At 34.6% G+C, this 20,013-nt stretch overlaps 1 protein-coding gene across 1 annotated transcript in view; it reads left to right on the top strand.

The window, feature by feature from the left end:
• LOC136039753 (ubiquitin carboxyl-terminal hydrolase 22-like) overlaps window positions 1-20,013 on the top strand; it is a 67,885-nt gene extending 47,872 nt beyond the window's left edge. The window contains exons 7-9 of the mRNA XM_065723603.1: window positions 6,107-6,258; window positions 13,068-13,217; window positions 17,376-20,013. Of these exons, the coding sequence (XP_065579675.1) occupies window positions 6,107-6,258; window positions 13,068-13,217; window positions 17,376-17,418 (345 nt within the window). The 3' untranslated portion in view covers window positions 17,419-20,013. The remainder of the gene's footprint in view (window positions 1-6,106; window positions 6,259-13,067; window positions 13,218-17,375) is intronic.

Raw genomic sequence — 20,013 nt, 5'->3', positions numbered from 1 at the left:
TGAATTTGAAAGTAGTTTTCCAAATTTTACAGTGGCTCCTAGCAAAGCCACTAAACTAGTAAGTTATTTTCTGGTTTACAACACAGTAAAATACATTTTTTTTTTTTTTTGTAAGATTAATGTAAATTTCAAAAGCAACCAAGGACTTGTGAAAGGTACATTTGTAACTAGACTAGGAACCTAGTTCCTAGGTTCCTAGGCCCTCTGTAGTGGTACAGTGGTTCTTCAAGAATCTCTAATTTCAGTTAACAGACGATTTATGAAAATTTGTATAATGCATATATTTATATACAATTTTTACTTGATTAATACTACACATTTGCAAGTCTGAATTTGAAAGTAGTTTTCCAAATTTTACAGTGGCTCCTAGGAAAGCCACTAAACTAGTAAGTTATTTTCTGGTTTACAACACAGCAAAATACATTTTTTTTTTTGTAAGATTAATGTAAATTTCAAAAGCAACCAAGGACTTGTGAAAGGTACATTTGTAACTAGACTAGGAACCTAGTTCCTTGGTTCCTAGGCCCTCTGTAGTGGTACAGTGGTTCTTCAAGAATCTCTAATTTCAGTTAACCGACGATTTATGAAAATTTGTATAATGCATATATTTATATACAATTTTTACTTGATTAATACTACACATTTGCAAGTCTGAATTTGAAAGTAGTTTTCCAAATTTTACAGTGGCTCCTAGCAAAGCCACTAAACTAGTAAGTTATTTTCTGGTTTACAACACAGCAAAATACATTTTTTTTTTTTTTGTAAGATTAATGTAAATTTCAAAAGCAACCAAGGACTTGTGAAAGGTACATTTGTAACTAGACTAGGAACCTAGTTCCTAGGTTCCTAGGCCCTCTGTAGTGGTACAGTGGTTCTTCAAGAATCTCTAATTTCAGTTAACCGACGATTTATGAAAATTTGTATAATGCATATATTTATATACAATTTTTACTTGATTAATACTACACATTTGCAAGTCTGAATTTGAAAGTAGTTTTCCAAATTTTACAGTGGCTCCTAGCAAAGCCACTAAACTAGTAAGGTATTTTCTGGTTTACAACACAGCAAAATACATTTTTTTTTTTTTTTTGTAAGATTAATGTAAATTTCAAAAGCAACCAAGGACTTGTGAAAGGTACATTTGTAACTAGACTAGGAACCTAGTTCCTAGGTTCCTAGGCCCTCTGTAGTGGTACAGTGGTTCTTCAAGAATCTCTAATTTTAGTTAACCGACGATTTATGAAAATTTGTATAATGCATATATTTATATACAATTTTTACTTGATTAATACTACACATTTGCAAGTCTGAATTTGAAAGTAGTTTTCCAAATTTTACAGTGGCTCCTAGCAAAGCCACTAAACTAGTAAGTTATTTTCTGGTTTACAACACAGCAAAATACATTTTTTTTTTTTTTGTAAGATTAATGTAAATTTCAAAAGCAACCAAGGACTTGTGAAAGGTACATTTGTAACTAGACTAGGAACCTAGTTCCTAGGTTCCTAGGCCCTCTGTAGTGGTACAGTGGTTCTTCAAGAATCTCTAATTTCAGTTAACCGACGATTTATGAAAATTTGTATAATGCATATATTTATATACAATTTTTACTTGATTAATACTACACATTTGCAAGTCTGAATTTGAAAGTAGTTTTCCAAATTTTACAGTGGCTCCTAGCAAAGCCACTAAACTAGTAAGTTATTTTCTGGTTTACAACACAGCAAAATACATTTTTTTTTTTTTTTTTGTAAGATTAATGTAAATTTCAAAAGCAACCAAGGACTTGTGAAAGGTACATTTGTAACTAGACTAGGAACCTAGTTCCTAGGTTCCTAGGCCCTCTGTAGTGGTACAGTGGTTCTTCAAGAATCTCTAATTTCAGTTAACCGACGATTTATGAAAATTTGTATAATGCATATATTTATATACAATTTTTACTTGATTAATACTACACATTTGCAAGTCTGAATTTGAAAGTAGTTTTCCAAATTTTACAGTGGCTCCTAGCAAAGCCACTAAACTAGTAAGTTATTTTCTGGTTTACAACACAGCAAAATACATTTTTTTTTTTTTTTTGTAAGATTAATGTAAATTTCAAAAGCAACCAAGGACTTGTGAAAGGTACATTTGTAACTAGACTAGGAACCTAGTTCCTAGGTTCCTAGGCCCTCTGTAGTGGTACAGTGGTTCTTCAAGAATCTCTAATTTCAGTTAACCGACGATTTATGAAAATTTGTATAATGCATATATTTATATACAATTTTTACTTGATTAATACTACACATTTGCAAGTCTGAATTTGAAAGTAGTTTTCCAAATTTTACAGTGGCTCCTAGCAAAGCCACTAAACTAGTAAGTTATTTTCTGGTTTACAACACAGCAAAATACATTTTTTTTTTTTTTTGTAAGATTAATGTAAATTTCAAAAGCAACCAAGGACTTGTGAAAGGTACATTTGTAACTAGACTAGGAACCTAGTTCCTAGGTTCCTAGGCCCTCTGTAGTGGTACAGTGGTTCTTCAAGAATCTCTAATTTCAGTTAACCGACGATTTATGAAAATTTGTATAATGCATATATTTATATACAATTTTTACTTGATTAATACTACACATTTGCAAGTCTGAATTTGAAAGTAGTTTTCCAAATTTTACAGTGGCTCCTAGCAAAGCCACTAAACTAGTAAGTTATTTTCTGGTTTACAACACAGCAAAATACATTTTTTTTTTTTTTTTGTAAGATTAATGTAAATTTCAAAAGCAACCAAGGACTTGTGAAAGGAACATTTGTAACTAGACTAGGAACCTAGTTCCTAGGTTCCTAGGCCCTCTGTAGTGGTACAGTGGTTCTTCAAGAATCTCTAATTTCAGTTAACCGACGATTTATGAAAATTTGTATAATGCATATATTTATATACAATTTTTACTTGATTAATACTACACATTTGCAAGTCTGAATTTGAAAGTAGTTTTCCAAATTTTACAGTGGCTCCTAGCAAAGCCACTAAACTAGTAAGTTATTTTCTGGTTTACAACACAGCAAAATACATTTTTTTTTTTTTTTTGTAAGATTAATGTAAATTTCAAAAGCAACCAAGGACTTGTGAAAGGTACATTTGTAACTGCACTAGGAACCTAGTTCCTAGGTTCCTAGGCCCTCTGTAGTGGTACAGTGGTTCTTCAAGAATCTCTAATTTCAGTTAGCAGACGATTTATGAAAATTTGTATAATACATATATTTATATACAGTTATTACTTGATTAATACTACACATTTGCAAGTAGTTTTCCAAATTTTACAGTGGCTCCTAGGAAAGCCACTAAACTAGTAACTTATTTTCTGGTTTAGAACACAGCAAATTACATTTTTTTTTTTTTTTTTTTTGTAAGATTAATGTAAATTTCAAAAGCAATCAAGGATTTGTGAAAAGTACATTTGTAACTGCCTATTCATCTGAATAAGTTTTAGGAATTAATTTTACGCTTAGCGCTACCTATGAAAAGCTAGATCTGCGATGGCACTAACGTATTATCCTTGGAGGCGATAATTTTCCTTTGAAGAATGACTAAAGAATGGAGTTCTTTCAGAGTCAATTGGTCTGTCTCAGAGAATGTGTGCCGAATATTTTTTTAAAAGAAACGAAATATAAAAGTCAACTGTCTTTTGGGTAACAAATCCACACACACTGGGGTGTATTTTTAAAATCCAGAGGGGGGAATTTTGTTGTATTTCAATTTTTTTAGCGAAAATATTTCTAAAATATTGTTTAGCCTTTTAGGAGAAACTGTCTTTTTACCTGCATTTTAAAGACCAACATATGAGTCGTCTATGTCGTGCTGCACTTTCCGCAGCCATGACCTTAGCTTGGCTTCTGTTGCTGGCGATATTTCTCCTGTTATTAGGCATCTTCCTCGATGAAAATCTCATTTTTAAACACTTTATTGATGTGATTAATATGAGGTTATGCAGAAACCTTGGTATTGTAAGAAAGCTGAAACATTGTACTCACGAGCCAATTCTAAGATCTTCTTCAGTTGATTCACATGTTTCCTACTGTCCTATTATATGGATGTCTACTTTTAATTGCTTTCTAACACTTATATAAAGCCATAAATCTAATCCAGAAAACAAATTGTTCAGTAACTAAAAGGGCGACATGTGCTGTTTTTTGTAACTTTTCAGGCGAGCCAAAAAATGGAAAAAGTTTGTCGGATGTGGACGCTCTAAAGAATAAGGCTAATGGAGATAAAGAGAAAATACTATAAACCAACTTTTATGTTCTTTTCAGTAGTGTAAATTCAATCCATATATTCTGAGCGAATTCCAAATTATTCCATTTTATGGGATATTTGTCCTAAATACGTGCCTAAAGGATAAGATAATCCTCTGCTGTCAAAGGTATTCTGAGTGAAGTGAAAATTAATCCAGTTTTTGACCTGTGTCTCCTTTTCATTGACAAAAAAGGAGAAAAATAGCAGGTCCCCTTATATTTTGTAAGAGTTTTTATAAGTGTCCCTTTGTCCCTTTATAGAGTTATAGCTTGTTAAGATAAGATACTTATTTGGAATTTACTCTAGTTTGAAATATTTTATTTAGATATTCACTCATTAAATCGCATGACCTTTTTTTAACTTTTAAGATTCAACTAGAATTAAAGATCGAACTTCTTAATTCCATGTTTATCTCTTTAACTCATTTAATTGTCTTTGATAGTATTTGAGAGACAGAGAAAGAGATACTTTTATTTTAAAAACGACTTTCACAGCGCGTGGTGCCGAATTAGCGCTTTATGTCAGGTATTACAGTCAGATAAAACTTGTCAAATAAAAAGAAAGGAGAAAAATATAGACACAGACACACAGTATCAGACAGACACTTGTCAGATTCAAAAACCAATCATCAACTAAAAAGGTCAATACAACCAATTCACTGATTAATAATGTTTACAAATGCAGAATTCACGCTCTTCCTTTATCTCTCGTGGATTTGTTGGAGAGGTTGAAGGGTGAGGAGAGGTTGCTATAGGAGAAAACCGACTAGGGAGCCAGTTATTGCACTCCACCTTGCGAAGTTTTTTGGATAGGAATAAGGCAAAGGTTCAATCAGGTAAAGACTCGCTGGTTTTTCGTTGACTAGCCTAGTGCAGGGGGGGGGGGGAACTCTTGTCTGGGTATGGAAACACGGGCGAAACTACAAGTTCTGTCAACACAAGTTAAAATACTACATAAATCTACATGATCAAAAGAGCAGTTGCTATTTCTACAGCTTTTCAACCTAAAATCACGGCATACTTGTAAAAATTTGCACTTCTTTTTATTTTACAAAAACCACTCTTAAAAAATCTACATAGCGTATTGAATTTGCAAGGTCGCTGTGTAATCTGACCTGCATTCACAGCATTCAAATTTTTGTTCACTTCATTAAATCTCGGCTCTGGGCTATAATGCATTGAACTTGGCACTAAAATAAGGTTATTTTCTTGTGATGAGGTATAGCAGGTACCGAGATTGCTATTATGCGGTAAACTTGGCACTAAAGCAAGCTCATTTGCATGCGATGAGTCGCTACTTGAATTTTGGTTTGGATAATAATAGTTGCGAGGTGGTGGACTTTTTTCAACAGGGGCAGAAGGTAGCGTTATTTTATGACAATGTAGTTGGTCATTTAGTGTTTAATTATTGTTTAATTTTTAATTAAAAAAACTGAAGATCTTAACCATAAAAAGTTACAGATTTAACTTAGAAATTTTATGCACATAGAGAATTGTCGGAATGTTGTTAAATTTAAAGATTTAGGGTGTGGAGGTCAAATCTCCCCATAATTAGTTATTTTGGCCACAAAACTAACTTTCTTGTTATTATTTACTGTAAATTATAAAAATTCTCAATTTTTGATGATGGTGAGGAAACAGAGGGAGCGAATCTGTAAGCTAATCCTCAAAGTTAATTTTAGATGTAATATTTCTAAATTAAATTTTTATGTTTTGTCAACCCCACGCTTTCCCAGTTTTAGTCTGAAATTCTCCTGGTAGCTATTAAAAAAGAGAAGTTTTTGAAAATTTGGAAATCAAAGTGTTGTTCAAGTTAAAATGTATAGTTTTTCATTTTAGCGTTTCGAACACTTTAATCGTTTCCATAAAAAGATTTCAACATTCATATCATTCCCAGAGACGTTAGATATGACTCCATTTCTTTCTCATCAACGGAATTTGAACAACAATGGTAATTTTAGGAATCTCAGGAATGATCGAAAGGACCAACTGTAAGCTTATTTTATTTTTTTATTAGTGCTAATTTATAGTACAAATATAATAAAGCTCATATACGTTTATTTTACTGTTTTTTTTTAATTTATATCATTTTTGTAATTTTGTGCAAAAGATTTTTTTACGAAAAATTGCATCTTTTTAAGATATTAGCCTAAAACGATTACTACCCTGAGTAAAAACCACGGCTCAGGTAACTATGAAAAGTCTCAACTATTTACATCTGGATCTCGGTCTAGATTCTAGATACCCGCTAAAATAATAGCTTGAAAAATTTACGAAAGCTATACGAAAGTATAGCTCCTTTATGCTTAAGTTCTACAAAAAAAATTTGTGAAAGGAGTCTTTTGGGCAAAACTCCAGAGGGTATAGCTCTTTAATCCAGTGACGCAGCTAGGGTGGTAAAGGGGTACGGCTGTCCCCGGTCACAGCCTCAAAGGGACAAACTTATTTTCTTTTCTTTTTATTTACATATAGCGTAGTAATAATGGCGGGGGAGGGGGAAAGCAAAATGGACATTGTCCCGGACACTGAAGACCCATGCTACGCCTCTGCTTTTATCTCAAACTTGTTTACAGTTAGCATAACTCTAGTTTCGACATTAACTATCGTATATCAGTTGTGCTACAAATGTAAGAATAATTATGTTAACCACAAACACTAAAAACGGCTAGGACCGCCTTTAATGATTGAAATACAGGATAGGAATATTAAGCACAAATCGTAAGATAGAATAGAAAGAAGAAATTCAAATGATCGTTCGTAGCATACCAAAGTGAGTCTGTTAATCAATTCGATTTTCATTCTCTTGTTTTTGTTAGGTTAACATAGAAGTTCCGATGGTGCTGGTATGTATCGAGGAAGCAGAGTATAGGTTCTATCCATCGGAAATATTGTGTGAGGAACATTGTTACTTTTGTTACTATAGTTGTGGCATGGTTTTGTTACAATTACACATAATATTACCATGGCGAATTTAGTAAGGAAAATGGAAGAACAAGTCAAAGATTAAACATAGGAAGTGATCTGTATCTTCTGCATTTTCGTCTGTTTCTTCTGCTAATCGATCATCTCGTCAATCATGTCAATATTCCTTGTATGTTGTCAACTTCCAAACATAACTTACAACGGGGAAGCCGATTGTGTTTGTCTGTGGGGCGAGGGGATTCTCCCTAACCTACATTTTGAAAAAATATTCTATTTGGAATCCTAAAGAAAAAATACCCCCTTATCCCCAGATTTGAACCGCCTTTTTTATATCTTCATTAAATAAAAAATAGGTTCCGTCAGTCAAAAATTTTGTCTTATGGCGATGTACTGCATCAGTATTATAAAGTAAGGAAAATGATTTTGTGTCAGACAAATTTTCCCACAGGTCGAATAAACGTATACCTTAGTATGAAGAAGTGTCTGGTGTAGATCAGCTGCTAGCAAATTTCATTTAAAAAAATAAAGAACATTTGCAGTGGACATCTACTAAATAATAATAAATAGTCATCTCCTACTACTACTGCTGCTGAAAACTCGCTTTAACACCAAGCTGTCTGAGATCAATACAGCTATCCGCCATTCCGCCATTCCGCCATCCGCCATTCCAACCCATTCAAAGCTTCACTCTTCGCCCCTTCTCGTTAAATCCCAATTTCCTTTAAGTCCTTCCTTATGATGTCTGAGATCAATACAGCTATCCGCCATTCCGCCATCCGCCATTCCAACCCATTCAAAGCTTCACTCTTCGCCCCTTCTCGTTAAATGCCAATTTCCTTTAAGTCCTTCCTTATGACCTCTTTCCACCCCTTTCGGGGACGACCTGCTGCTCCTTCGGCCCTACATGGATAGCTAAAAAGGACTGTTTCTTTGATTATAGATCTAAAAAGGGAAATAGAACTGAATTTTCGAAACAACGTATTGTTTGACATATGGAAAGTAAAAAAGGTACCCAAAACTATCCGTAGACAATTCCTCTGAAAAACATTTAATAAATTCTTATTAATATATGATTAATTAATATAATATATTTAATTAATAATATTATTTAATTTATTGTATAATATGTTTAATTGATATACTATATTAATTAATATAGTATATTTAGTAATATATAATATATATTAGAACTATGCTTGACCACTATCATAAGCACAGGTTCCAGTATTCTATTGGTGTTTTCCTGACTTTTCTTCCAAACCTTTTCAAGTGTGAAAAAAAAAGAAAAAAAAAATAGTGGACCATGGCTGTTCTACTTTTTACATGTTCAATAAATCTACCATCGAGCTAGTAAAACGGTTTAGGATATCGAGCTAGTAAAACGGCTTTAAAATCCTCTTAATATAATTTATATTAAGTTGCATTACTTCATATTAATTAAATTATATCAACTTAAATTAATTAAGTTATACAAAGTTATATAGCTAAGTTATATTATATTACTTAATATAATTTTTAGTGTCAGTAAAATTCAGTAGTGTCTTAGAAGCTCAGGGAAGTAAAAACTATTCCATTTTTTCGGTACTCACAAAACAGTAGAAACTAGATTTTCTATTTTTTAATCCCTGTTGCTGAACAGGTTCTTTGTCTATTTCATGTGTATTTGAAGCCATCACTGCCAAATTTTCTTCATATATTCATGAAAATAGGCAAATTGTATAAGTTTTTATATAATAACAATTATAATAATTTAAAACAATTTAAATAGTAAAGTTTAAAAACAAATTTTAAATTAAATTTTAATAGTAAGATTTTTATAAAGTTTATATAGTTATATAAAACTAGCTGTTGGGGTGGCGCTTCGCGCCACCCCAACACCTAGTTGGTGGGGGCGCTTCGCGCCCCCCCCCCCCCCAAGCCCCCCGCGCGCGCAAGTCGTTACGCGCCATATTAGTTACCCGCCATTGTAGTTGTGTCCCTGTGTCCCACCTGTGAATATATATATATATATATATATATATATATATATATATATATATATATATATATATATATATATATATATATATATATATATATATATATATATATATATTTATATATATTTAACTACGTAAAACTTGCGAATGTACAACATTCTTGGCTGTCCCATTGTCTGTGCATATAAATAGATTGTCAGGTTTACCGACTCTTGAACATGCAACATGGGAAAAACAATCTGTATTCAGATCTATACCTCATTATTCTAATGATTGCCCTTGAGCTTTGTTGATGGTGATTGCTAATCGAACATTCCCTGTGTTCCTGTCGTCATTTATATATCCCCCTGTGTACCCCGGCGTCCCCGTTGTTGTTGTTTCCCTGTGTCCCGGTCGTCATTTGTGTCCCGGTGTGCCAGTCTGTAATTTCTCTTTGAGTGTCGCGGTCGTCATTTATATTCCCTGTGTCCCGGTCGTCATTTTTGTCCCGGTCGTCATTTGTGTTCCGGTGTCCCGGTCTCTAATTTCTCTTTGAGTGTCCTGGTCGTCATTTATATTCCCTGGGTCCCGGTCGTCATTTGTGTCCCGGTGCTTTGTCGATGGTGATTGCTAATCGAACATTCCTTGTGTCCCGGTCGCTTTCTCTTTGAGTGTCCCGGTCGTCATTTATAATCCCTACAAGCCTATTTCCTTGCTGTTCTTTTGATTCCTCGGCACGCTTTCTTTTCTGACTTTCTCTATCAGCAGCAAGTTTTTTGGCATAGACTCTTTGAGCATCTTCCTCGGCTGTTGCCATTGTAAGTTCATCAGTCATTTTAAAGTTAAACATTAATAAATTTCTACGTGAACGCATGTCTTAAATATATTTAATGACGTCACCGTCATAACAAAAATGACGACAACTAACTTCATGACGTCAGTCAACACACAAACATGACGTCACCTGACAGACACATCCACAGACAACTTATTTTTATATATGTAGATTTATAGGAATTTGCTGGGAATAGCAACAGTCATGTAGTTTTAAGAGGAAAGGGGGGCTCGCTCCTGATTCATTAATTTAGATTCTTATCATTAAGCTTAAATTCAGGTTTTTATCTGATGATTCCAAATTCTAATTTATTTCGTTTTTTAGTTTTGTATTCACTATTTTTGTTATTGCTGTTATTTATTCTGCCTAATTTTGGCAGAATAGGTTTACAAGGGATGATTGTATATTTATTCCCCCAAAAATTGTACTTTTCTCGCCTAGGGAAAAGTTTCCGGAGAATCCCGAATACATTCGATTACAATACAGATCAATACTATCTCAAAGCTGAAGCAGCTGCAGCCAGCATATTTTCAGCCGGCGCAGTTGCTTCTAAAGATTCTTTACTAGAGGGAAAGAGGTAAATTCCGGAGGGAGACTAAATTCACAAAATTGAAAATAGCAAGGAATTACACGGGGTAGGTGAATAAGCTCTAGAAATGTCCTCCTGAGGTTTCCTAGTGATTACAGTTTTGCCTATGGCTGAGTGGATTGGTGCGCTGGATTCAGGATCCTTTGTCTGAGAGGACGAGGGTTCAAATCCTAGTTTACCCAATTATTTAGTTTGGGACGGGGGTCAATGACGTGACTCTGTAAGCTCATCCAGAGTCGACCCAACTCTAAATGGTTACCTGGAGAAATCTAGGGAAGGTAAACAGGAAGGGTGTACGAAAGCACAGGATGGTTGGCCGCCAACCCCCCATTGTACTTCCTAGCTGAAGGGCCAAGAAACTGAGATCAGCACCGCCGGTAGGGACTGTAAAGTCTAATGCCGTATGTCGGTCCCGGTTTTGCTACTTTAGGCACTTCCAGGTAAGCTAGGACGATGAAATTTGGCAGGCGTATCAGGGACCGGACCAGATTTGACCATCTTGGGGGAGTGGGGGCCCGTTAATTCGGAAAAAATAGAAAAAATGAAGTATTTTTAACTTACGAACGGTCGATCAAATCTTAATGAAATTTGATGTTTGGAAGGACACGTGTCTCAGAGCTGTTATTTTAAATCCTGACTGGATCTGGTGACATTGGGGGGAGTTGGGAGTGGGAAACCTAAAATATTGGAAAGCACTTAGAGGGGAGGGATCGGGATGAAACCTGGTGGGAAAAATAAGCACAAGTCCTAGATACATTATTGACATAACCAGAACAGATCCGCTCTCTTTGGGGTAGTTGGGGGGGGGGGTTAATTCTGAAAAATTAAAAAAATGAGTTATTTTTAACTTACGAACGGGTGACCGGATCTCAATGAAATTTTATGTTTCAAAGGATAACGTGTCTCAAAGCTCTTATCTTAAATCCCGACCGGATCTGGTGACATTGGGGGGAGTTTGGGTGGGGGAACCTAAAATCATGAAAAATGAATTCTGAAATTATTAATTCTGAAAAATTAGAAAAAATGACGTATTTTTAACTTACGAAGGAGTGATCGGATTTTCATGAAACTGCATGTTTAGAAGGACCTCGTAACTCAGATCTCTTATTTTAAATCTCAACCGGATCCAGCGTCATTGGGGGGGCAGCTGGGGGGACCGGAAATCTTAGAAAATACTTGAAGCGGAGAGATCAGGATAAAACTGGATGGGAAGAATAAAAACCTGTCTAAGATACGTGACTGACATAACTGGACCGGATCTGCTCTCTTTGGTGAAGTTGGGGGGGGGGTAATTTGGAAAAATGAGGTATTTGTAACTTACGAAAGGATGACCAGATCTTAATGAAATTTGATATTTAGAAGGATCTTATGCTTTAAAGCTCTAATTTTAAACTCTGACCAGATCCTGTGACATTAGGGGGAGTTGGAAGGGGAAATTGGAATTCTTGGAAAACGTGAAAATAGGGGTATTTTTATCTTACGAATAGGTGATCGGATCTTAATGAAATTTGATATTTAGAAGGAATTCATGTCTCAGAGCTCTTATTTCAAATCCCGACCAGACCTTTTGTCATTGGGGGGAGTTGGAGGGGGAAATATCGGAAAACACTTGGAGTGGAGGAATCGGGATGAAGCTTGGTGGATAGAATAAGCAAATGTCCTTGATACGTGATTGACGTAACTGTACTGGATTCGCTCTCTTTGGGGAAGTTGGGGGAGGGGTTCAGTGATTTGGCGAGATTGGTGCTTCTGGACGTGCTAGGACGATGAAAATTGATAGGCGTGTCAGGGAGCTGCACAAATTGACTTGATAAAGTCGTTTTCCCAGATTTGACCATCTGGGGGGCTAAAGGGAGAGGAAAAATTAGAAAAAATGAGGTATTTATAACTAACGAGTGGGTGATCGGATCTTAATGAATTTTGATATTTAGAAGGACATCGTGACTCAGAGCTCTTATTTTAAATCCTGACCGGCATTTCTGATTTTCCTTTTAAATCAATCTATTGATTCTTAGAATTTTGTTAGAGCTCATACCATATGAGCTCTTGGCTCTTAGCTCTTCTTGCCTCGTCACAAGTGCCATATGAGCTCTTAGCTCTTGTTTTATTTTAGAAAAAATAAAACAATAATAGTAAAGTGAAAATCTTTCGATGCTAAAACATATTCAATAAACTAAACAATATTTTTTATTGCCTCTAGACCCATTTTCTATCTTCCTTCTTTTTTTGTATAATTAGTAAGCCTGTACTAATTGCTATTTATTAATTATTACTAGTAATAATTACTACTTTAATACTAGTAATATTGCTACTATTATTACTAGTAAATTACTAGTAATTATTACTAAGCCTGAAAAACCTGTTTATAAGTATTTTCAACGTGAAAACTTTGTTTTGTTCTTATTTGAGGGTCAACCTTAATAGCTGCTCCCCCTCCTGCAGCTATACCACTGTGCCTTGACAATGATTATGGATGGAATTTCTTTTTTATCCTAGATATTCTCTGTTTGCTGTGGTCAATCACGTTGGTTCTCTTGACTCTGGTCACTATACAAATTATATACGCCTTCATGCTAACGAGTGGTACAAATGTGATGATGCCCAGATTACCAAGGTCAAGTTGCAAGAAGTTCTAGATAGCCAAGGGTATGACTTTTTTGTCTGGATTATTTAGAAAATGAGTTGACAACCTTGAAGCTCTTGGGATGAGTTACCTGTTGAAATTGTGATTGTTTTTTTATTCATGTTTGCCAATTTTTCCGAAAAAGTATGGAGCTGTTTTCGAGAAAAAATGCATATATACATACATTCACAATTATTGCTCGTTTATGAAGATAGTACACAAATGGTGAATATACATGTATATATATATATATATATATATATATATATATATATATATATATATATATATATATATATATATATATATATATATATATATATATATATACACGGTGAATGTCTGAAATTTTGTTAATGTCAACATTCACCGGTGGATGTTTGAAATTTTCTTTTCTCTGCTTTGCGAGTCAGCTTTTTCATTCTTGTGCAAGCTATGATGGCAAAAGTTAAAGTTAGGTTAGCTTAAGTTAGATTAGGTTAGATTTGGTTCTAAATATCAGAAATGGGCTAAAAACCTAAATTAAGCTGACCTAAACCAACCTAACCTCGTCCAGACCTAATCTAACCTAATGTATCATCATCAAACCTTGCATTAAATTAATAAATAAATGACTGGCAACGCTGATTTAATCCAAGGAGAAAAAAAAAGGTATTTCGGGCATTCACCGGTGAATGTCGACATTAACCAATTTGCGGATATTCACGGTAACATGTATATATCTTTGATGATTACCATTTAGTGTAGAGTAAGGGTGTTAAGAATACTACCAGCTTTTATGTTTATCATTTTCTTTTTAATTTCAAGCTCACATCATTTTTTTTTTCATTTTGAGTTACTATTCCTATTTGAACTTGTCTGATCTGATATATATATATATATATATATATATATATATATATATATATATATATATATATATATATATATATATATATATATATATATATATATGTACTAGCTGTTAGGGTGGCGCTTCGCGCCACCCCAACACCTAATTGGTGGGGCGCTTCGTGCCCCCCCAAGCCCCCCCGCGCGCGTAAGTCGTTACGCGCCATATTAGTTACGCGCCATTGTAGTTGTGTCCCTGTGTCCCACCTGTGAATATAGATAGATTTATATATGTGTTTCAAACTACGTAAAAATTGCGAATATACAACATTCTTGGCTTTCCCACTACTGGGAGCTTTCCGTTTCCAATTGCCAGCAATTGATCTGAAAATGTTTGACCAGAGTCATCGTTTTGCAATCGGACACGCATATTTGTAGTTAATTTTAATATTTTTACGTGTGCCCATAAATTAGAATTTTTCAGGCAAGCATTAATTTCGTCTGCAGGAGTTAAACTACGTAAAAATTGCGAATATACAACATTCTTGACTTTCCCATTGTCTGTGCATATACAAAGCCGTATGTACTAATAATGACGTCATATGCAAACGCTCTTTTTACAAACGAACAAACATGCATACACACAACTCGTTTTTATATAGATAGATAGATAGATAGATAGATACAATACAAATTAAATGCGTAAAACTTGCGAATATTCAACATTCTTCGCTGTCCAATTGTCGCTGCATATAAATAGATTGTCAGGTTTACCGACCCTCGAACATGCAACGTACAATTGTCCATGGGAAAAACAATCAGTATTAAGATCTATACCACATTTTTCTAATGATTGACCTTGAGCTTTGTTAATGGTGATTGCAAATGCTAATCGAATTGGGAATTGCAATCTTTTAAATTGAAAAGGCAGATCCGTTGGAATCATGGGAATGCGAGGGATAAGAACAGCCTCACCCTCAAAAGGCCCTGTCAAGATTGTGGCCTCTATTAGGTTTTCCATTGTTTTTTTTACGGCAAGTCGCGTGCCATTGCAAAGCTTTGGTGGGTTGATATTTCTTAAAAGTATTATTGGTACGCCTATTTTTAGTTGTAGCACGTGTGGTGAAAACCCTGAAAGATCTATGGAATTTAAAAATTCAGATAGATAATTAACCGCTTCATTTGGTTCCAAAACTGTGTCGACTGACTTGTAAAGGACTGCCTGGTCTCGAATCTTGGTCAAAACAATATTGTTGATTTCGTGGACGTCTATATTTTTGGGTGCGAGAATCGCTCTTTCACTTAGCCATTTATTATTTCTATAATTTTTTAGAATATTCGGAAATACTTTTTCAATCAATTCATTTTTGGACGTCACTAAATTACAGAAATCAGCAGTTAGTTGTATACGTCCTGAAATTGAGTCTACTGGGAGCTTTCCGTTTCCAATTGCCAGCAATTGATCTGAAAATGTTTGACCAGAGTCATCGTTTTGCAATCGGACACGTATATTTGTAGTTAATTTTAATATTTTTACGTGTGCCCATAAATTAGAATTTTTCAGGCAAGCATTCATTTCGTCTGCAGGAGTTGATCTAGGTATTATAGGTAATGTTTGCCTGATATCTCCCGCAAGCAATATTAATGTGCTGCCAAAGGGTTTCGACTTCCCTCTCAAATCTTTCAAGCATTGATCCAGAGCCTCGAGCGATTTTTTGTGTGCCATTGTGCACTCATCCCAAATAATAAGTTTGCATTGCTGCAATACTTTACCCATCCAAGATGATTTGGAAATATTGCACGTGGGAGTTTCTGTAGAATGCAAGTTCAGAGGCAATTTCAAAGCGGAATGAGCAGTTCTTCCACCAGGCAGCAACTTTGCGGCTATTCCGGACGACGCAATTGCCAACGCTATATCATTTTTTGATCGAATTGATGCCAGAATCAGTTTTATCACAAACGTTTTACCAGTACCTCCTGGCGCATCCAAAAAGAAAATTTCTCCAACGTTGTTATCGACACAATGCATTATCGTATCATAAATGTCTTTTTGTTCCGACGTTAACTTGGAAATGTTATTTTGTACATACGACAATAGATCACTCGTACTGTAACTTTGTTCACGATCCAATTCTACACATGTCGAAACAGCAGCGATACGGTTAGGTGAAGGCATTCCCAAATCCTGAAGAGGTTTGTTTGCCATACGTACGCACAAATCTTCTATAATAACTAAAGTGTAGTTATAAATTTCTGATGTAAAATCAAAAGTCATATCTGACGTCTCAAACTGTTTTCGATGGAGTATATCTTCGTACATTTTTGACTTATATTTTTCCCATAACTCTGTAGGAGCTGATGGAGAGCAAGTTGTTAAAATGATGCCAAACAATGCACGAATTTGACTTGGGGTTGACGTTTCGCACGCGTCATTGATGCAGTTATCCCAGTGTTGGTCATTCTCCAATAAATTCAGAGCTTGGCATGCACTACGGTAAGTGTCATGTATAGTACCGTTTACAGTTCTCAAATACTCAAAGGATGTCGGACCGGGTACATTCACCAAAAGCAGGCGTAGAAAGAAGCATTCATGTTGATTGGGGTGAACGGTGTAGAGTCTTCCTATCGTGGTATCTTTGAAGATGGTAGGTTGGCCGTCGACTGACTGGCTTCACTATGAAATACATATCGCCGAACCTTTGTTTTTTTAACTAAAATCTGGTAGGCATTGATGACCTTATCCAAGTCAAAATCCCAAACCCAATCATCATCGCTATCATTTTCAGTTTTGATATGTTTTGACTCTCGCTGTCCAGGTGGATCTTCATCTAACTGCGCGGTTTTGCGTTCTTTAGCCTCAAGCCTGTTTCCTTGCTGTTCTTTTGATTCCTCGGCACGCTTTCTTTTCTGACTTTCTCTATCAGCAGCAAGTTTTTTGGCATAGACTCTTTGAGCATCTTCATCGGCTTTTGCCATTGTAAGTTCATCAGTCATTTTAAACTTAAACATTAATAGATTTCTACGTGAACATATATGTCTTAAATATCTTTAATGACGTCACCGTCATAGCAAAAATGACGACAACTAACTTCATGACGTCAGTCGACACAGAAACATGACGTCACCTGAAAGACAGACACACAGACAGACAACTTATTTTTATATATATAGATATATATATATATATATATATATATATATATATATATATATATATATATATATATATATATATATATACACACATATATATATATATATATATATATATATATATATATATATATATATATATATATATATATATATAATACCAGCTTTGATGTTAACCATTTTCTTTTTAATTTCAGGTACTTGCTGTTCTATCATAAGCAGATCCTAGAATACGAATAAGGATATGAGTGGTATAGGAAATATTTCCTTAGGGTATATTTAGAATCCGGAAAGCTGTTTTGTCTTGTGATAAGATTTTATTTTTTTATTTCTAATGCTATTGATCATTTTTTCGTATTAATCGTAGATCTTTGCTTTAAATCAAGCAATGTTAGCTAAATCATTTGTTGCTAGTTTTTTTTTCACTTTTCTTTTTTTCTTTACGAGAGTTTGACCGCTGAATGATTGTGTAGGAATAATGTGCTCAATATTTGATTTGGATATCTATAATTGTCTGTCCAAATCAGTAGCGTCAATTGGGGGATGGGAGAGGTGGGTCATATATGCTCACATAGTCTCAATCCACTAGATTTTGAAAATATCTTTCTGGAATTTTCCTTGAAGAATGTCTTTTTTAGGATTTCCATTGGAAACATCGAAAAAACAACAATTTTGCTCCCCACCCAGGATTTTGAACAAAAATTTGGTTTCGATAATTGGAATGAGATATTGAATGTAAAAACCTGATGATGTGTGACTTACCAACTGATACTAAAACTTCGAGACATGTGTAATATCCTATAAGAGGCAGTTACTTTATCGTATATGATACAGCAAGAGATATTGAACAAAGATGAATGTGTTCTTATTGGAACATGTTAAGGGGGGCTTCCAGTCTCTTGATTATACCCCCACCCAACACTACCTCCAAATTGATGATTTCCTCTGAGATTTTTTATCATTTTTACATGATCAACCTTCCTTGCTGTTTATTCAAATATGCCCATCCTGAAAAAATTCCCATATAAGGGAATTATAAGGGAGTATAATGGAATGATATAAGGGAATGATTCCATTAATATAAGGCAACAACCTGTGTACAATAGCTCAAGCCATATAAGTTTCTTGTAAAAAGCGGCGGTTTCAAAGAAGTTATTCAGTTTATTTTAAACTGAAGATAATTCAACCACTTCTAATCGTTATAGATACAAGTCTGACGTTCTGTGTCCAAGCAAGCTTCGCAGTAAATAATATTGACTCGTACTGCTCGTTTAGGTATTAACAACTTGTCCTTATGAAAGGGCGTCTGAGAACACTAGTGAACAATCTTCCCCTATCCAACTTCCTTCTTTTATCATCTAATTGTCAAAGTCACATAACCAATCCAATTACCAAGCCTAAAAAACTTCAGGGTTTAGTCCCTTCATTTGATTTGATCCCAAGCTTACCTACCTTGTCGGGTCTTTCAGTTATCACTTGAGGGATATTTGTTAAAACTATCAACTCAAAAATTAATCATTGGATCAAAAGTGTATCAATATCCCTCTCAATTGTGATGAAATATAATTTTCACGTGTTCTATAACTTATTCGTCTCAGAATATCTACTGGGAAATATATCAGAGGGGATTCAGGGTCTCGATAGGTCTTTCTTTCTATTTCGACCTTGATCTTTTTTCGTTTATTTTTTTTTTTTTTAGATTTTGTCATACCAACAGCTATTTTTTACATTTACGCGCATACAAACTGCAAACATTCTTGAATATATTACGAAACACTGGCTTCAAGGGAAGGGAGTTGGGGCATTTGTTCCCCCTCCCTAAATTTCCATAGAATTTGAAAAATGTTTTTTTTTTTTTTTGTATTTTCCCTGAAAATATCTATGGAACAATATTTTCATTGGAACAATTCTAAAGAAAACAACTAAAATTGCCCCTTTTTAAACTGTGAAAAAAAAATATATGTTGTCCCTCCCCCCTAACTCTCGTGAATTGACGCCACTGTTACCAAATTTGGTTGAACGAAATCGATATGATCTGCTATTGTGTTTCTCAATTTGTGATTGGAGTATGTGTTTCCAGTATTATCTTGTCGATTCTAAAGTTTCCTGTCTTTGCTTTTTTTGTATTTTTTTTTCTCTTATGTGTCAAAATTTGTCAATCTATGTCTATCAATCAGATCTATGTTAAGCTAAGCATTATCTATGATTACTAAATGGTTCGCTATTAAAGTGGACGAATCCCGTTGGAGTGATAACAATAGTAAATAATAATCTATTGAATGGTAAGTTCTGCATCGTAGACTCGAACACCCTGGACTGTCTCTCTATTTATAAGCCATCTACAAAGAGGAAATTAGAAATTTCCCATGTAGTAACCTTCCATTAGAAACAAAGAATAAAAAAAAACAAGTGAATTTGTTTTACTGTAAAAGGAAAGAAGTTATTAATGTAGCCCTTCAGCAACTGCTGGAATATTTTGAGTTTCAGTCGTGTTGGAGTATCCGTGTTTTGAAAATTTGTGCAATTACAATTCATACAGTTTAATCCTGAATCCTCCCAGAAATAATACAGTTGATCAAAAAACAAAAACCTTTGATAAATAACACAAGTGTAGGTGCAGTCCATGTCGAGTGATTATAAATAACTCTGATAAGATGAGTGGCTTTTTCTATGTGTGCTCATCATTAATTATTATCAGGCGTGGAGCCCTATTTAGTCGCACAATTTGAAAATTCAAATATTGATCACAATTTACTAATCCGACAATAGCCCAAAACAAAGATTTTTGCTGTCAAAAACAAGAAGAAGAGAAGAAGAAGAAGTTTATTATCATTC

Source organism: Artemia franciscana, chromosome 20, assembly GCF_032884065.1.
Source record: "Artemia franciscana chromosome 20, ASM3288406v1, whole genome shotgun sequence".
NCBI lineage: Eukaryota > Metazoa > Arthropoda > Branchiopoda > Anostraca > Artemiidae > Artemia > Artemia franciscana.
The sequence above is the reverse complement of the archived record's forward strand: the minus strand, read 5'-3'. Positions and strand labels throughout refer to the sequence as shown.